Below are 19,086 nucleotides of genomic sequence, written 5' to 3'. Positions count from 1 at the left end.
TCCCAGAGGAGAAAATTATAACACAAACAACAGAGTCCCATCTCCAGCCTTCTTGCTGCTCTGCTGCAGCCTCTCACAGGTCTGCCCAACCCTCGGGCTTGCCATGGGGCTCACCCCACGCAGCTTCTAGGCAGGAAGCCTGGGTCTCCGCCTTTCCCCTCCTTCCCTCCTCTGCTCCCTCCAGCTCTCAGTTCTCTCCATCCCCCGTTCTGCACACAGCATCCCAGGATCGCAGAGAGCATTCCATCCAACCTGCTTCCCGTGTGGTTGAGGGCCTCACCTCCTTCCCCAGCCCGAGGTGTCGAAGCCTCGGCTCCAGAGAGAACATGAGCTCCCCACAGGTCTGCCAGAGGCCCCTGACTTCTTCTGGGTGCTCCTGGGCAGCCTTACTCCCCAGGATCACACGTTCCAGCTTCTCCTGCAGGGGAAGGGAGGCCATTGGCCCAGCCGTACCACCCAAACCTGCCTTCTGGAGCCACCCCGAGCTCCTCTTCCACCATCTAAGAACTTCCGGCTCCAAGAGCAGCCGATGGACCAGCAGCACTGGCGTTGCCTGAGAAATACTGAATCTCAGGCCCCACTGCAGACCTTTCGGTCAGAAGCTGCATTTCAACAAGACCGCCAGGCAGTTCGTGTGCATAGTAAGGGCTGGGAGTCGCTCAGGCCCAGATGGGCCAGAGCCCCAGGGTCCCAGGGAGGAACTCCCTGTGCCCAGGCTTCTCCACTATGCCCGGTGACTCCCCTGTCTGCTCCTTGGATCAGCAGTTAGGAGGAAGCTATACCCAGCAAGCTGGGTGGCCAACCCAAGGTCACACCCAAGCATGGCAGTGACAGGGTCAGGCCTCCGCTTAGGGCCCCACTCCCACCCCACCAGCCCCAAATTCCCCAACCTTCTCCAGCCCTCGCCCAGCTTACCTTGGGCAGGTTGGGAACAAACTTGGTGTCGCCGAAGGACTTGTAATTGCCCATGTTGGAGTAGACCCCCGCGGCGTAGACCAGGAACGCCTGGGGGGAGGTGGGCATCAGACTCCTAGAGGCACAGCCTCCTTGCCCTCAGGAGGCCCCCGTCTGACCCTCACGTACTTTCACAGACCAATCCTCACACACCCACTGTCCCGCCAAACTGGTCTTCTCAGTGGCTCCCTAATATACCCGAGCGCTCATCCACCTTTGTTCCCACCATGCCCAGCATGCTGTTAGCCACCTGCAGCCATGCCATAGGACCTTTAAGGCCCAGTTCAAACACCACCTCCTTCTGCAGGAAGCCTGTCCTCTGCCCCCAACATGGCAGGCAGCTGGCACCAGAGGCATCAGATGTTAGGGATGGAGGAGTCTTGGTCATCTGCTCTATGGCTTTTGCTGACCCCAAATCTAGTCTCTCTCCAGCAACAAAACCTCACATCTTCCTTTAGGGACGGGGGATCTTCCTTCCCCCATTGCAGGGGTGGCCACGGGCTCAAGCTGGCCAGTAAGAGCCCCCCCCTATCCAGGCAATTTCCCAGGTGCAAAGAGCCTCTGTTCTGTAGTAGGGATCATCAAGCCTGGAGCCCCCAGAGCTCCCTACTGGAGTCCGGGAAGAAGGCAACGCTGAGAGGTGAAGGCTGCATCACAACGGTATCACTGAGCCCCTGAATCTAGCTGTCCCTGAAGCCTCCCCCAGCTCTGGACTTTTCAATTATGTGAGTCAACGACTCTCTTTTTAAAAAATACTTTATTTTTTAGAGCAGTTTTAGGTTCACAGCAAAATTGAGCAGCAGGTGCAGAGATTTCCCACGTATCCTTCTTCCACACACGCACAGCCTCCCCCATCATCAACATCCCCCACTAGAGTGGTACACCTGTTACAACTGATGAACCCACACAAATGCATCTTTACCCAAAGTCCATAATTACATGAGGGTTCACTCTTGATGGTGTACGTTCTATGAGTTTGGACAGATGTATGACATATCCACCATTAACGTGTAATACATTACTCTGTATCACTGCCCTAAAAATCATCCGTGCTCTGTCTTCCCTCCCCACAATGCCTGGCAATCACTGATCTTTTTACTGTCACCAAAGTTTTGCCTTTTCCAAAATATCATGTAGTTGGAATCATACAGCAGGTAGCCTTTTCAGATTTTCTTTCGTTGAGTAACATGCATCTAAGGTTCCTCCTTGTCTTATCGTGGATTGATAGCTCATTTCTTTTAAGCACTGAATAATAATATTCCATTGTCTGGATGGACCACAGTTGATTGATTCAGCTACTGAAGGACATCTTGGTTGCTTCTAGGGTTTTGCAGTTATAAATACAGTTCCTAAAACATCCATGTGCAGGTTTTCGCGTGGACGTAAGTTTTCATCTTGGTAAACACCAAGGAGCACGATTGCTGGATTGTGTGGTAAAGTATGTTTAGTTTTGTGAGGAGCTGCCAAACTCTTTTCCACAGTGGCTGTACCATTTTGCATTCCCACCAGAAGTGCATGAGAGTTCCTGTTGCTCCACATCCTTACCAACATTTGGTGTTGTCAGTGTTTTGGATGTTGAATAATCCAATGTGTATGTGTAGAGGTATCTCATTATTTTTTAAATTTGTAATTCCCTAATGATATCTGATGTGCAGCATCTTTTCATATGCTTATTTGCCATCTGTATATCTTCTTTGGTGAAGTACAATTTAAGGTCTTTTGTTTGCTTATTGTTGAGTTTTAAGAGTTCTCCATATATTTGGAGTAATGGTCCTTTGTGAAGCATATCTTTTGCAAATATTTTTTCCCAAACGTCATTTTCATTTTCTTGACAGTGTCTTTTACAGAGCAGAAATGTTTAATTTTAATGAAGCCCAGTTTACCACTTATTTCTTTCATGGATCATACTCTGTGGTGTATCTAAAAAGCCATCTCCATACCCAAGGTCATCTATTCTCTCCCGTGTTATCTTACTAGGAGTTTTATAGTTTTGCCTTAACATATAAGTCCGTGATCCATTTTGAATAAATTTTTGTGAATGTAAAAATCTATGTCTAAATTCTTTTTTTTTTGCATGTGGATGTCTAGTTGTTCCAACATCATTTGCGTAAAAAACTATATATATATATATATATATATACACATACATATATATATATACATATATATACTCCATTGTATTCCCTTTGCTCCTTTGTCAAAGATCAGTTGACTATATTTATGGGGTCTATTTTGGGCTTTCCATTCTATTCCGTTGATCTACTTGTCTGTTCTTTTGCCAATACCACAATGACTTGATTACTGTAGCTTTATAATAAGTCTTAAAATCGAGTGGTGCCAGTCTTCCAACTTTGTTCTTCTCCTTCGCTTGTGTTGGCTCTTCTGAGTCTTTTGCCTTTCCATAAAAACTTTAGAATCAGTTTGTTGATACCTACAAAATAACTTGCTGGGTTTTTTTTTTATTAGGATTGCATTGATTCTATAGATCAAGTAGGGAAGAACTGACATCTTGACAATATTGAGTCTTCCTATCCATGGACATGGAATATCTCTACATTTATTTAGTTCTTTGATATGTTTCATCAGACTTTTATAGTTTTCCTCATGTAAGTCTTGTATATATTTTGTTGAATTTGTATCTAAGTATTCTACTTTTTTTTGTATTGTAAATGGTATTGTGTTTAAATTTCAAATTCTACTTGTTCATTGCTGGTACACAAGAAGGTAACTGACTTTTGTATATTAACTCTGTATCTTGTAACCTTGCTATAATTGCTTGTTACAGGAGTCTATGGGGTTCCAGGAGTCTTTTGTCAATTCTTTCAAATTTTCTACATAGATGAACATGTCATCTGCAACAAAGATGGTTTTCTTTCTCAATCTGGTAACTTTATTTCCTTTTCTCACATTGCATTAGCTAGGATTTCCAATACAATGTTGAAAAGCAGTGGTGAGAGGGATCATCCTTGCTTTGTTCCTGATCTTAGTGGAAAAGCTTTGAGTTTGTCACTATTATAGTCTTTATTAAGTTGAAGAAATTCCCCTCTATCCCTAGTTTACTGAGAGTTTTTGTCATGAATGGGTATTGGATTTTGTCAACTGCTTTTCCTGCACCTACTGATATGATCATGTGATTTTTCTTCTTTAGCCTGTTTATGCAATGGATTAGATGTATTTATTTTCAAAAGTTGAACCAGATTTGCAAACCCAACATAAATTCTACTTGGTCATGGCGCATAATTCTTTTTATATAGTGTTGGATTAGATTTGCTAATATTTTGTTGAGGATTTTTGCATCTATGTTCATGAGAGAGATTGGTCTGTAGTTTTCCTGTAATGTCTTTGTCTGGTTTTGATATTAGGGTAATGCTGGCCTCATAGAATGAGTTAGGAAGTATTCCCTCTGCTTCTCTCTTCTGGAAGAGATTATAGAGAATTGGTATAATATTGTCCTTAAATGTTTAGTAGAATTCACCAGTGAACACATATGAACCTGGGGTTTTCTGTTTGGGAAAGTTATTAATTCAGTTGCTTTAATGTCCATGGGATCTGTAGCAATGTCCCTTCTTTCATTTCTGATACTAGTAGCTTGTAACCTCTCCCTTTTTTCCTTAGACTAACTAGAAGTTTATCAATTGTTATTGCCTGAATGCTTGTGTCCCAACCCCTCAAATTTATATGTTGAAACTTAACTCCCAAAGTGATATTAGAAGGTGGGGCCCTTGGGAAGTGATTAGGTCATGAGGCAGAGTCCTCATCACTGGAATTAGTGTCCTATAAAAGAAATCCCAGACAGCTAACTTGCTCATTCCACCATGTGAGGACACAGCGAGAAGTCAGCAGTCTGCAACCCCAAAGAGGGCTTTCATCAGAACCCAGCCTGAACTTGGACTGCCAGCCTCTAGAACTCTGAGAAGTAAATTTCTGTCATTTATAAGCCACTCATTCTGTGTAATTTTGTTATAGCAGTCCCCCAAAGACTAAGATATCAATTTTATTTTATCTTTCCAAAGAACCAGCTCTTGATTTCACTGATTTTTTTTCTATTGATTTCCTGTTTTCAATTTTATTGGTCTGCTCTAATTTTTATTATTTCTTCTGCTTACTTTGGATGTAATTTGCCTTCATTTTTCTTGTTTACTAAGGTGGAAACTTAGATTATTGATTTTTAGATCTTACTTCTTTTCTTATATGCATTCAATGCTGTAAATTTGCCTCTGAGCACTGCTTTCACTGCATCCCAGATTTTGATAAATTGTGTTTTCACTTTCATTTAGTTCAAATTATTTTGACTTTCTTTGAGATTTCTTCTTTGACCCATGTGCAGAAATGTGTTGTTTAATCTTTAAGTATTTTTGGATTTTCCAGTTTTGTTACTGATTTCCAGTTTAATTCCATTTTATTCTGAGAGCAGACATTTTATTATTTCTATTCTTTTAAATTTGTTAAGATGTATTTTATGGCCCAGTATGGGGTCTATCCCGGTGAATGTCCCACATGAGCTTGAGAAGAATGTGTGTTCTGTTGTTGTTGGATGAATTAGTCTATAGATGTCTACTACATGTAGTTGATTGATGGTGTTGAGTTCAACTATGTCCTTATTGATTTTCTGCCTGCTGGATTTGTATATTTCTGATAGAGGAGTGTTAAATTCTCAAACTATAATTGTGGATTCATCTCTTTTTCCTTGTAGTTTCACCAGTTTTTACCCCACATATTCTGATGCTCCGTTGTTAGACACATACACGTTAAAGACTGTTACATCTTCTTGGAGAACAGACCCTTTTATCGTTATGTAACACTCCTCATTGTCTTTGATAACTTTCCGGGTTCTTAAGATTGCTCTTTCCAAAATTAATATAGCTACTCCCACTTTCTTTTGGTTAGTTGTTGATATGGGATATCTTTTTCTATCCCTTTAAATCTCTACGTGTCTTTATATTTAAAGTGGGTTTCCTGTAGACGACAACAGTTGGGTCTTGGTTTTTGATACGCTCTGACAATGTCTTTTAAACGGGACATTTAGACACCTGACATTCAAACTGATTACTAATGATTGGATTAATACCTACCATGTTTGTTACTGTTTTCTATTTGTCGTTCGTGTTCTTTGTTTCTATTTTTTTATTATTTATTTTGAATATATTTATTTGTTTTATGGTGACACTGGTTAACGAAATCCAATGTTTCAGCTGTACACGTTAACAGGAAGGCATATGTATATCTACACTGTGTATTCACCTCCCATAGTTAGATTTCTTTCTGTCACCACATATTTGACCCCCTTTACCCTGTCTACCTCCCCCTTCCTGTTTCTATTTTTGTCTTTCATTCCTTTTCTGCCTTTTGTGGTTTTTAATAGCTTTTTATACGATGCTGTTTTCTCTCCCTTCTTAGCATACTAGTTGTACTTCCTTTTTTACTTTTTTAGTGGTTGCCCTAGAGTTTGCAATATACATTTACAACTAACCCAAGTCCACTTTCAAATAACACTATACTGCTTCATGGGTAGTGCGAACACCTATAGTAACAAAATAATCCTAATTCCTGCCTCCCCTCCTCTAAGTCATTGCTGCCATTTGTCTCACACATAAACATGTTTTATTATTTATATACACATATAATTGAACACATTGTTGCTATTATTTTGAACTATTATCTTAGATTAAGAATCATAAAAATAAATTTTAACTTTACCTTCACTTATTCCTTCTTCAATGCTCTTCCTACATCTCCAACCTATATCATTTCCTTCTTTCTAAAGAACTTCTTTTAACATTTCCTGCAAAGCAGGTCTACCAGCAATACATTTCTTCAATTTTTGTTTATCCGAGAAAGTCTTTATTTCTCCTTCAGTTTTGAAGGATAACTTCGCAGGTACAGAATTCTAGGTGGTTGGCTTTTTCTCTCAACATTATAATATTTCAACTCACTCTCTCCCTGCTTGCATGGTTTCTCAGAAGTAATTCTTATATTTGCTCCTGTATAGACAAGTAGTTTTCCTTTAGTTTCTATCAGGATTTTTTCTTTAGCTTTGATTTCTTATAGTTTGAAAATGATATGCCTAGGTGTGTGAGGGGTTTTGCACTTAATATCCTGCTTGGATCTGTGGTTTGGTGTCTGACACTAATTGAGGGGAAACTCTCAGTCATTACTGTTTCAGATATTTCTTCTGTTTCTTTCTCTCTTTCTTTTCTTTCTGTTATTCCCATTACGTATATGTTACACTTCTTGCAGTTGTCCCGCAGTTCTTGGATTTTCAGTTCTGGGTTTGTTTTTTGTTGTTTGGGGTTTGTCTTTTTTCTCTTTGCTTTTCAGTTTTGGAGGTTTCTGTTGAGATATCCTCAAGCCCAGAGATTCTTTCTTCAGCTTTGTCAAGTCTACTAATAAACCCAGCAAAGGCATTCTTCATTTCTGTTAGTTTCCAACTTCTAGCATTTTTGGTTCTTAGAATTTCCATCTCTCTGCTTACGTTGCCCAGCTATTGTCTACTTTATCCATTAGAGCCCTTAACATATTAATCACAGTTGTTTTAATTCCAGGTCTGGTAAGTCCAACATTCCTGCCTTATCTGAGTCTGGTTCTGATGTTTGCTCTGTCTCTTTAAATCATGTTTTTTGCAAGTTAGTATGTTCCATAATTTTCTTCCTGATGGCCAGACATGATGTACTGGCTAAAGGAACTGCTATAAATAGGCCATTAGCAATGTGGTGGTGAGGTGTGGGGGCAGAGGAAGGTTCTACAGTCCCATGATTAGGTCTCAGTCTTTTAGTGAGCCTGTGCCTGGACTGAGAACTTCGTGCGTACTTCTCGGTCCCATGTCCCAGCTGCTTCCTTTACTCACAATATGGCTTGAGGGCGCTGGAGTTGATTCTTTCCCTCCCATAGGTCAGCCAGGTTCCAGTTAGGTTCAGATAAAACCCTGGCATATTAGGTTCTAGTTAAATATCTTCTCCTGAGAGCCAACCATGTTGAGAAGAACAGAATGTCCTAGAGCATTTCAAAAACGGTTCCTTTTCTCCTCCTCCTGCCGGAAGCAAGAGGGGCTCTATCTCTGAAATTCATTGTGAGAACCAGGTCAAGCTCCTAGAAGGAAAATTCCCCAAAGCATGGGGATCCCCTGGAATTTTTAAAACTCAGAGTTGTCTACGCTGAGTCTACAGTGATTCATCAATCACAGTTCAGGTTTTCCTAGCCCAGCGCTGGCTCCAGTGGAGGCTTCTGCTGGTGAATTTTTGCTCTGGTAGGTTGTGATACTCTGTACCTGCCTGTCTCTCTCTAATTTGGGGGACAACAATTTGCCCTGTGATTTCACTTCTCTTAAGAATCTGAGAAGAATTTTTGATTGTTCAAGTTTTACTTGTTGTTAGGATAGACTGGTGACTTCTAGGTTCCACACGTGCCGGGCTAGAAACCAGAAGTCATGATTTTCTTTTTCATTCGAGTCAATTTGAGGTGGATTTCTGCTACTTACGAACAAAAGAATCCTACTGAAAATAGCAATACTTGGGTAGCACTTGTCCATTTATAAGTACTTCCCCAGCTTTTAACTCTTTTAATCAGTAAATCAAGGCCCAGAGACAGGATGTGATTACACAAAGTTCAAATAAGTTAGAAGAAACAGCCTGGGCCTCGGCTCCGAGATAAGCAATCCAATCCCTTTATTTTTCATATAGAAAAACAGGCTAGATTCTCATACATTCTTGGTGAAGCTTTTTAGAATATTTAACACCACCAATTAAGAGTAAATGTACAGAGCCTTTGACCCCACAATTCTAGAAATAGATACTACTCACATATGTGCACAAGTATGCTCACTGTGGTACTGTTTGTGAGAAGGACTGGGAACAACTGAATGTCTAGCAATAAAGAAAAGATTAAATTGATTATAGCGTACACTGCTTTGGAATGCTTCGCAATCAATAAAAACGAATAAGGTGGACTTATATGTATTCCATGGAAGTTCTCCAAGACATGGTGTTCTGTGAAAAAAGCAAGACTCATAAGAACATAGAGTGTGTGACCTCATTTATGTAAAAGAGAAAATAAGAAACTGATACATGTGCACATCTGTATTACGTGTGGAGGTACGTAATACAGACAGGGTTGAAAAGGCTGTTTACCCCACCATCCTCAGTGGCTACCTCTGAGAAAGGTACTGAGAATGAGTGATTTTTGTGTTTTGTTTTACGTCTTTCTGCACCGCTGCAATGCATTAAGAATTCATTCATGTATTACTTGGCCAACACACCCCCGGACAAAAACCAGGGGCCAGGCAGAATATTCTAGCCAGGAACACACAACATGGTAAAGGAAGACCTAGTCTAGAAGGCAGACCTCCTGATTCCTACCCGGTGCTCATTCCTCTACCACCCCTGAATCTCCACAGCCGCTTCCTTTACTCACAGCCCTTGTTATGATCATGGCAGCCGCCATTTATCTTGGAGCTGGGTCACCACAACCCGAAGAGATACAGACTACTCTCAAGCATATTTTGCAGATGGGAAGACTGAGGCTCCAGGAGGGGAGGTTCCAGTACTTGTAATTTGGAGTTTAATCCAAAGAGAGAAAGAACTTTGTACCCCTGCCTCCTGGTCCCTCGCACCCAGAAACCACTTGAGAAAGGCAGGCGGGCCTCAGAGAACTGACCTGGTACTCCTCCTCGGTAAGGCCCTCAGCCAGGGCATGCTGGCGCAGCTGGTCGGGGTCCTGGGCACGGAAGAGGCGGCTGAGCAGGGCATAGATGTAGGGGGCCTCAGGGGACGTCTGCAACAGCACAGCCAGGCCTCCATACCAGGCAGCCCGTGACAGGTGGTGGGCATAGAGGCGCTCTGTGGGCGACAGCAGGCGGAAGGCCTCGCGGCAGTCCAGGCTAGACACGCCGATGTCATTGGGCAGGATGTACTGGGTGTCCGCCATGGGCCCTGCTGGGAACCATCACCATCGTCACAGCCATCATTCACCCCACACCAACTGCACACACCTGGCTCTGTACTCTCATGATCTCATTTAATCCTCCCAAAGGCCTATAAGGAAGGGACTACCATTGGACCCATTCACCAGATGTGGTAATTGAGGCTCAGAGAAGGTTAGGTGACTCACCCGAGGTGATTACAAAATACATCGTTAAGTCATATTTGGCCTGTGACCCTTCAACCTTAAAGATTGACTCCAACTACCTAGTCTTACAGATGCGGAAACTGAGGCCCAGAGGGGCAAGGAGCTTCGCCTAGTAACACAAGGGAAGGGTCAGAAGCAGAGATCTGCACCTCTAGAATCCCTGCCCAGGCCCCTCCTGGCTCCCCACCTCCTTCTCTGACCTTTTAGCCTCCTCTTCAGAATGTTCCTGCAGGTTCTACAATTCCATTCACACTGTGCCCACAAGGACAGGGTCCCAGGCTACCAGCTGGAAGACCCAGGTTCCAAACCTGCCTCAGCCCCAGGCTTCTAAAATCAAATCAATTGTTTCACTCTTCTGTGCCTCAGTTTCCGCCTCTGTAAAATGGGGGTGATAAACAACCCCAGCCTTACCAAGTGGGTGTGCAAATTGATGAGGTCACATGGGACGGAATGTACCCACAGCAGTAAACGGTTTTCCTTGGGCTCTTTTCCTCTCTCTCTGCTCCCGGGATCTGTGTCACTCTCATGCCTCTACGTTTACAACGGCTCCTGCCCTTTCCCTGTGCTCAGCCAGGGCAGCTAGAGCCACAAAGTTCAGAGCTGGAAGAAAACTCACTTTACAGAGAGGCTGACCCGTTCAGTGAGACCAAGCAAATCACGAAGGTCTCACAGCCCCGTTGGGAACCGGGGCGTCTCCCAACCCAGGGCATTCTCCACACGCTCCTCTCCACCTTGAAAGTGTTTCCAGCATTCCCCGCCACTCCCAAAGCTCCGCCCCAATAGTACAATCCCCCGGGTTCTGAAAGGGGTGTTAACCCTTCACTGCCCGGAGCCTTCCTCAGCCTCGGGGCCGCCACGACTTTAGAGGGGGTACTGGATTGGGGGGGGAAGAATGGGAATGTTATCTTGCTCTCGGTCCAGATTCGCCCTGTCCCCCGAGGATGACACATTGTGACCCCGAAACCCGGGAGCCGTGTCTCACCTGCAGTAGCTGCTCCGATCGCAAACTCACTTCCTGCTTCCGGCTCCCGCATTCATTGGGGCTCCGCAAACTCCGCCCCCGCCGGCCAATTGTCGGGCCTCGGGGCCCGGATGGGCGTCGGTTCCAGCCAATAGGCGTGCCGAGGCGAGTTCCGCCGGCCCGCCCGCTTCCCGCCTCCAGGCTCTACGGGGTCGCACGCGGGATGGCCCGCGCGGCCTTGGCTTTTGGTACGTAGGCAGCGCTCGCGCGGGGGCGGAGACCTGCGTGGCCCGCCTAGCCGCGGCCTAGTCGCGGCAGACTGGGCTGACGAGGTCCCCCGAGTCCCGAAGGGGCGGCGTGAGTGTCCTGGGCGGAGTACCAGGGGTTTTCTCCCCACATACACAGCCCCAACTCCGCTCTCCTTTGAGGTTTTTCCCAGTTCCCCGACCTCAGTTTTGCAGGCGAGAACCTGCACAATGGGAGTAAGGTGGCTGCTACTTCCTGAGTGGATTCGAGGATCGGGAGGTGGAGACTGGAGACTGCAAAGCGCTCCGTGTTGGGAATAGAAACTACGGGCCAGCGGGCTCCTGCTTGGGCTGATGGTCCCACCCGGTGCCTGCGCTACCATCGACTCACTGGGGGCGGCAGGGGTCGGGGGCGCGGGGATTGGCGGCAGCCGCTGAACATCTCCGAGCCTCAGTTTTTTTCAGCACAAAGAGGCGAGGGCAGTTTCTTGGTGCTTGCCGGGTACCTTCCTAATGGATGAGAAAGCCACCTGCGACCCAGAAAGGCTGCCCAGGGCACAGCCGGGTCTCAGGTTCACTCTTTCATGTCTGGATGGTGTCACAGGCCTGGGTAGGGTACGATGGCGTGTGAAAGTGCCTGGTGCCCAGCCAGACTGAGTGGGGAGCATTGCGAGGGTCCCAAGTCAGAGTAGGGGCGGAGTCAGGCCATCTAAAGTCGAATCGGGCCTCAACCGGCTACTGTCTGCGTGTCCTTGGGTGGGTCACTTTATCTCTCTGAGTCTTGGCTTTCTCAGCAGGAAAACCGGGCTAATAATTGTTTCCACTCTGAAAGATTTCCTTGTCTTGAGAGCTGTGTTGACTGGGCAGTGCTGCCCCCTAGTGTTGAGCAGAGAGGGGTGCGGGAAGGGGATACCTGAAATCCACCCAAACTCCTTACCTGCCTTTGCCACACCTTTGTCTAGGCCCAGAGCAGTATCTGCCCACCATGAGCTCCAGTTTCTCATTCATAAAGGTGCCTAAGCCCTGCTTGGCACAGCAGTGCTACTAACTGTTAACTCTGATGATGATTATCATTATACTGAGGAGCTCAAATTGGTCTATGTCCTTAGAAAATCAACCCTCTTTCTTCCCTGTGCTTCAACTTTCATTGTCTTTAAGTGGGGTATAAAGTCTTCTGACTTTGGTGAAGTTGACACCAGTAAAGGAGGTAGTGCAGTTCACTGCCACCAGGGGGCAGCTCAGACCAGCAAAAGATCCTAATACTTGTGGAAGCCCCAACCAAGCTGCATTTTTATGATCACAGCTAATCTGACTAAGCCTTACTAAGATCCTGTGCTGGCAGCTTCACATGGAGGATCTCATTTCAATCTTGCAAAAACCCTGAGATAGGATATCATTGTACCCATTGTACAGATGGGTAAACAGGCTAATAAGTTCATCGACTTTCCTAAGGCTACCCAGCATGTCCTCAGATGTCCCTGAACTAGTGTCCAACGCCTTCTTCAGACTTTCCACCACACTGTTCTCTCCATCTGCCCCAGCACACACATGCACACGGTATCATGTGGAGCCACTCACTGGAGTCATTACTGCCCCCAGCCTTGGCTGTTCTCCACAGCAATGAAGAAAGGGGAGGTGAGGAAGTAACTATTAAGTACCTACTGTTACAGGTACACTCCGTAATTCATAACCACGTGCTGACGGGACTGTTATTCCATTTAACAGTTGAAGAAACTGAGGCTCCAAGCGTTGGAAAGGGGCAGAGCTGGGCCAAGAGCGGGACTGTCTGACACCCTCCACCACCAACTCTGAGTTCTCCCTGGAGTTGTGCCTGTGCCCTTCGCTCATCTCTCTTCTAGAGCCTGAGGTTCCCTGCTGAAAATGGGATTGAAAAATTCCCATCTGGTTCCCGATCGGGTCCGAAGAGAAAACCACTTGAAAGAGTTAGATTCCTAGCGGGGGGTGGGGGGATGTAGTTGTCATGCTCCCAACATCCCCAGCTAGGCTCCCCGACTGTGGCAGAGTGCGATGCTCTGCTCTGGAAGCAGGAATCTGATCACGCCCCCTTCTAACCACTGACAGGTGCCTGCTGTCATCTCAACAGCCCCAGATCTGCTCTTGGTGGCTCCAACCAGTTGTGTGGCCTGGGGCAGGTCCCTCCCCTAGGAATCTGTACCCCCTAAAGCAGCTGTCTTCCACTGGGGATGATGCCTAGGTCAGGCTTGTATTCAGAGCCTCTTCAGGCTTTTATGTCTCCAGAACCTCTGTCTTCCTAGCTCACTCCCCCTAGGAATGGCTGGGGGCAAACTGAGCAGCACCCTAAGCTTGCCTTGGCTCTCAGGAAGTGCTGACACTTTGCCAGGATGAATAGGGATCCCATTCAGATTTGGCTTCCAGGACGACCAAGGCCCAGCAGGCCTTAGCCCAATGTCCCCACTTCTCAATTCTCTTTTCTGCCCCCTCCACACTTGGGTCATTGGTCATCAAGCATTTTTCCTGCCATGCCTTTGCCCACACTGTTCCCTTTACTGTTACCTGGGCTGCCTTCCCAACTCCTCCCACCCATCCAAGGAAAGCAACATAGTGTGGAGAAGAGGACAGGCTCTGAGGCCAGGCAGGCAGGTGTGGATACACAACTGGCTTGGCCACTTTCTAGCTGTGTGACTTGGAGGATGTACCTTAATTTCCCTGTAAACAGAAATAGTAACACCGCCCACCTTGGGTTCCTGTGAGGACTGAATAGCCAAATCTCAGAGAAGCAGGACCTAGTGCCTGGTGAGTGCACAATGAACGTAGCCATTGTCATCATTGGCATATGCCGGGCACATGTGGCCATTCGGGAATGGCAGGCCCGTGTCACAGCCAACACTCTGGAACCACGAGTCCTCGCCTCCCTCAGCTCCTTACTGTCCACAAGTGAGGTTCTGAATCCTCCATCCAGCACCCTCTCCATCAGCACCGCTTCCCCCTCTTGCTTTGGCGTCCTTCCTGTCCCCGGCAGCTCCTGACCCAGCCACTCTGAACCCCTCACTCAGTTCCCTGCTTACTTACCTTGTGCTCCGCCTCTCCCTTCTGCCTGAAGCACCCCCCTTCCTGTCGGGGATTCCCATGCAGCCATCTAAGCTGAGCTCCTATGCCATCTCCTCAATGAAGCCTCCTTCACTTTTCTACCTGCCGGTGAGACCTGCTCCACAGCCACTGATAATTCTCTGATGCTGGCACACAGGAGGCTGTGCTGTCATTCAGTAATTTGGTCTGTCATCCACTAGACTGTGAACCCCACCAGGAAGGGAACCAGGTCTAATTGTCTCCAAGTCCCCAGAGACCACTTGGCATGTAGTCCAGCCCATAGTGAGTCAGCAGATGTTGCTCCCAGCCTGCCGCCCACCTGTCACTCACTCAGGGGCTGGAGGCACCGCACACATGTGGGACACATGGGATTGGTGAGGGCAGCTGAGCAGCACGGTTTATAGAGGAACCCAGGGCAGCAGCAGGGTGAATATCTGGAACTGGGTCGGCAGGCTCAGGGCACAGCCTAGGCTGGGGGTCAGGGGCCCGTGGCCCCTTCACTCCCCCAAGGGCACAGTGTAGGCGGCATGATGTGAGATGCCCCAGGAAGGGCCAGGGCGTGGGGGGCGGGCTTCCCTCCGTCAGCCTGGGACAGAGCTGGTGCTGAGAGCCCCATCATTCTGACCAGGGTAGGGGTCTCAGGGACCCCCTTGGGGGCCAGAGTTAAAAGGAAAGGGGCACAGCCCATCCAATGCGTCCATCTTGTGTGGCTATGTGTAGAGTCCCACATGCAGAGCTCCCTCTGGGCTGCAGGAGGTGGGGGACCTGGGCGGGCAGGTGGGCACGGCAACAGGGTGCCCCAGGGAGCCTAGTCCAGTGGCCCCTGGAAAATGAGGCGGACACAGCCATGCTCGCCAGTGAGCCACGCCCCACAGAAGGGGCAGGCGGCATGGAAAGCGTGGGTGCCATGGGGCAGTGGTGTCTGGGCCCAGTAGCGGGCAGTCTTCTCGGAGCAGACGTGGCCACAGGGTGCAAAGGCATGGCTGGGCGGCCCAGGGTCCAGGCAGAGGCCGGCCTCCTGGCCGAGCCACAGGGGCACATAGGGCCCCACGAGGCGGCAGAGAGGACACTCTCGCTCCTGGGGGCCGCGCTCTCGCCGGCAGCCCCAGCCGTGATAGCCGTGGACGTGGCCACAACGAACGTAGACCCAGGGCTGCTGCTTGTCGGGTGCCGTGCGTCCACGGGCCGGACTGGGGAAGGCCAGGGTGCTGAGGCCCACGGGACACTGGGGCCGCGCCGCGTTCGCCTCCTGCCGCTGGGCCTCCAGCTGCTTCAGCGTGGGTGCGCGCAGCAGCCCCGCCGGCGTGCGCCAGAGCAGCGTGGCCCCGCACAGGTCGATGAGGGAGCCGTCTTGCAGCACGTTGGACTCGTTTTCCACCTGCCAGGGGAACAGAAGGGCCTCATTGCCCAAGAGGCCCCCCGAGTCTCTGCCATCGAGCAGCCATCTCCCCATCCACACCACCCACCCATCCCACCGAACCCCCCTGGAGAGGGCACCCTGGGCCATCAGGGCCAGCTGGGGCAGAGGGGCAGTGGCAGGCGCTGAGGAGCAGGGAGGGCTGGAGTAGGGAGGGAGAATGACCAAGCAGCCACGTGGGAGGGAGGCCAGGTGAGAGCTCCCAGGCACGCAGGCCTCCCCACTCTCAGTGGGACATGGGCCTTGGTCCCCTCATCTGTCAAATCAGGAGGCCTGGTTTGACCCAAATGAGGTTTTTCTAAGATGTTTTCCCAGGCTTCTCCCTAATGGCGGAGGCAGGACACTTTTCTACCCGAAACACTGGGGACTGAGCCCAAAGCAGCTGTCCTAAGGGCTGTGAGTAAAGCACAGACTGTAGAGCTAGAGTGCCTGGGTGTGAATTCTGGCCTCGCCATTTACTAAGTCTGTGTCCGTGGTCGACCTCTCTGTGTGTTGGTTCCCTCATCCTCCAGATGGACTCCGCTTCCCCGTGTGTCAAGTGGTTCTTACGAATCGATCAATGTAAACACCTGGCACGTGCCTGGATCTTAGTAGGTACTCAACGCACGCATGCTAGTGAAACTCGCACGTGGGTAATTTTTAAAATAATTTTTCCCTACATCTCCCAGTACAATTGAGGCTCTGGAAAGATAAGCCATGCTTTTCCTTGCAGTTTGGCTTCTCCTTGCCTGACACATGCATATCCAGGAAGGGCTCCGCAGGGCCCCTGGGAGGAGCTTGGCCACACGACCTCGGTCGAGCTCCGACCTCTGTCTAGGACCCTCTCCCAGCCCCTAACGTTAGTCTTCTGATCAGTACCAGGTGGAGCATTCACTGCCTTCTGTGTCAGAACTACCCCATGGACCCTTTCCCACTGGGAGAGGATCATAAAGCTAAACCCGTCTGAATGTGACAGACACGTTACAAACTGCCAACACTTTAGGCTATAAACTGCTCACACATGGGCCAAGTGTCACCCTCGTAAGACGGTGTGATTTTTTAAGCTGCCGGCATCCTCTAAGCCACTTGGTACTGCACAGTGTGTTTGCATGTGCTCCATTTCCCATCACCCCACAGACTTCCATGTGGGAGACACCTGGGGACGCTGGTCTGGTCTCCTCTGTGGAGCAAGTGGCATGTGCCCCCAGATGAAGCCTGTTGGGGCTCCCTTGTGCAGAAGGGCTGGAGACCCTCTCCTGGCTTGAGCAGGGGGAGAGGCAGACTGGGAGAGCCCTTAGCGGGATGACAGGTGAGGGGCCAGGGATGGAGCAGGCCACCTACCAGCTTCCCCCGCTGCTGTGCTGAGCGGCTGTCCCTCAGAGTATACACGTTCCCACAGACCGAGATCTCCCGCCAGACACCTGGGGCCGAGTCCTCAGAGAAGCCGCCCGCTGGGTGCATCACCAAGACCCCATTGGTGGTTAAGCCGTCCATCAGGCCATCAGGGGTCCGCCATTTGGCTGCCCGCTCCTGGGATGACATGTGGGATCAGACCACATCCCCAAGTGGCCCCCAGCAGGCTGCAAGCTGGGGTGCTCCCCTCTATCCTCAAGGTCAGAGGTGGCCCAGAAAGGACCAGAATTGTTTTTGCCCGATCTCGGGCATCACCTGACCTCTCAGAGCTTTACTCTGTTCATTTGTTAAGTGGGGTTGCTAATCCCTGCATAGGTCATGGTCATGATTATTGTGGGCTGGTCCATCACCCCAGAATACTGCCCCTCCCCAGCCTACCCCTGAGCTCACTCTTAGATGAAGCGCCGGTCCCTGCCTGGGGGCTCACTCACTCCAAGGAAGATGTTGCTGGAAGCATCGAAACCAGCGGCATAGATGCGGGCAGTATAGGGTGGCCGGCGGTCACAGAGGATGCGACAGGCATAGCGAGAGATGGTGCTCTGAGCAGACGGGCCCTCAGCCGCCCCTCCTCCAGGGGATGTGTCTGTCACCACAAAGTCGATCATGTTCTCCGTGGAGCGGCCGATCTGTGAGGAAGGGGTGGGATGCTGTGTGCACAGGTCAGTCCCGCAGGCTTCCCGCCCCAGGATTCCCGGCAGCTGCTTGGTGTGCAAGGCACCAAAGGATAAGGGGGCAGCACCATCCCAACTCCCCGGGGGCCTCCACGTGCAATCAGCGAGGTCTGGGGCTTCTCCTTCACCTTTCCCACAGCTCTGGGGAGCACCCCATTCAATAAAAACTAAAAGATTTGCTGACAGAACAGCAAAAAGATAATACCCATGGTCTGAGAGCGCTCACATATTAGCAGCAAATAGTGAATTTTTAGTAAGTGTTTATTCTATGCCAGATACCATGATAAGCACTGTATGTGCGATATCTCAGTTAATCTTTCCAACAATTTTATGGAGTGGGTACTATTATGGTCCCCACCTGAGAGATTAGGAAACCAAGGCCTGGAGAGGTTAGGTGACTCTTGCCCAGAGTTACTCAGCTAATAAGCGATGGAGCTGGGATTTGAACCCAGATAGTGTGACACTTACACTGAACCCCTAAACTGTATAGCCTCCTGCAGCCGGGGAGTCCAGTCTTCAGTTTGAATCTTAACACAGCCACTGACTTGCTGTGTGACTCTGGGAAGTCAACAGCCCTCACTGGGATATCCTGCTTCCTCATTTGAAGAGTGGTCGACTGCACTGAGGACCCCCAAAGCACCTTCCCCATGACCTTCGGTCCCCCAGCCTCACTCTGGAAGGCCTGCAGGGCCAAGCACTGAGGCCAGTGGCCAGGAGGCCCATGGAGGGGCCTGAGCATACCTGGAACATGTCTGTGTCACTGTCATGTGTGTACTCGACTATGACCGAGTGGCTCCGGGACAGTGTGTATGAGATGCTGTGCTGGCCACGGTTACTCAGTGCCTGGTGGAGAGAAAGAAGTCACTTCCCAGGGCATGTGGCCGTGAGCAGTGTAAGCTTCTACACCAGAAGCTGGGGCCACTCCTGGGAAAAGAGGGGTTCCACCCTTCGCAGAGGGTGTACAGTGAAGCCAGGACTTTACTCAGTTACCTTGTCTGCTCCCTCTGGCCACCCCATGGTGGTCACACCCATTTTATGGCTGAGGGAACTGCAGCTCAGAGAGGAGAAACTGCCCTAAAGTCACAGAGCTAGAAACGGCAGAGCTCGAGTTGTAACCTGAAGGCTTTTCCTTTGCCATCGCTGTGTGACTGTCACATCCCCCCTCTGAGCTTGGCTGCCTCTAAAATGATGCTGGTCATTTCTGTCCAATGAATGGGGTCTGGTGATCAAGGAAATGCTCTGCAGACTGTGAAGAAC

The 19,086-nt window shown here is 48.9% G+C and overlaps 2 protein-coding genes across 2 annotated transcripts in view; both read right to left on the bottom strand.

Moving 5' to 3' along the window:
- DPP3 (dipeptidyl peptidase 3) overlaps positions 1-11,137 on the bottom strand; it is a 26,951-nt gene extending 15,814 nt beyond the window's left edge. The window contains exons 1-4 of the mRNA XM_023535822.1: positions 11,057-11,137; positions 9,604-9,881; positions 916-1,005; positions 190-418 (exon numbers count right to left, since the gene is read on the bottom strand). Coding sequence (XP_023391590.1) covers positions 190-418; positions 916-1,005; positions 9,604-9,881; positions 11,057-11,108 — 649 coding nt within the window. The 5' untranslated portion in view covers positions 11,109-11,137. The remainder of the gene's footprint in view (positions 1-189; positions 419-915; positions 1,006-9,603; positions 9,882-11,056) is intronic.
- Positions 11,138-14,529: 3,392 nt separating this feature from the next.
- Positions 14,530-19,086, bottom strand: part of PELI3 (pellino E3 ubiquitin protein ligase family member 3) — a 7,659-nt gene continuing 3,102 nt past the window's right edge. The window contains exons 3-6 of the mRNA XM_023535821.1: positions 18,571-18,681; positions 17,590-17,784; positions 17,087-17,275; positions 14,530-15,727 (exon numbers count right to left, since the gene is read on the bottom strand). Coding sequence (XP_023391589.1) covers positions 15,158-15,727; positions 17,087-17,275; positions 17,590-17,784; positions 18,571-18,681 — 1,065 coding nt within the window. The 3' untranslated portion in view covers positions 14,530-15,157. The remainder of the gene's footprint in view (positions 15,728-17,086; positions 17,276-17,589; positions 17,785-18,570; positions 18,682-19,086) is intronic.

This window comes from Pteropus vampyrus, unplaced genomic scaffold, assembly GCF_000151845.1.
Source record: "Pteropus vampyrus isolate Shadow unplaced genomic scaffold, Pvam_2.0 Scaffold144, whole genome shotgun sequence".
Classification (NCBI taxonomy): Eukaryota; Metazoa; Chordata; class Mammalia; order Chiroptera; family Pteropodidae; genus Pteropus; species Pteropus vampyrus.
This window is presented reverse-complemented; position numbering and strand designations above follow the sequence as displayed.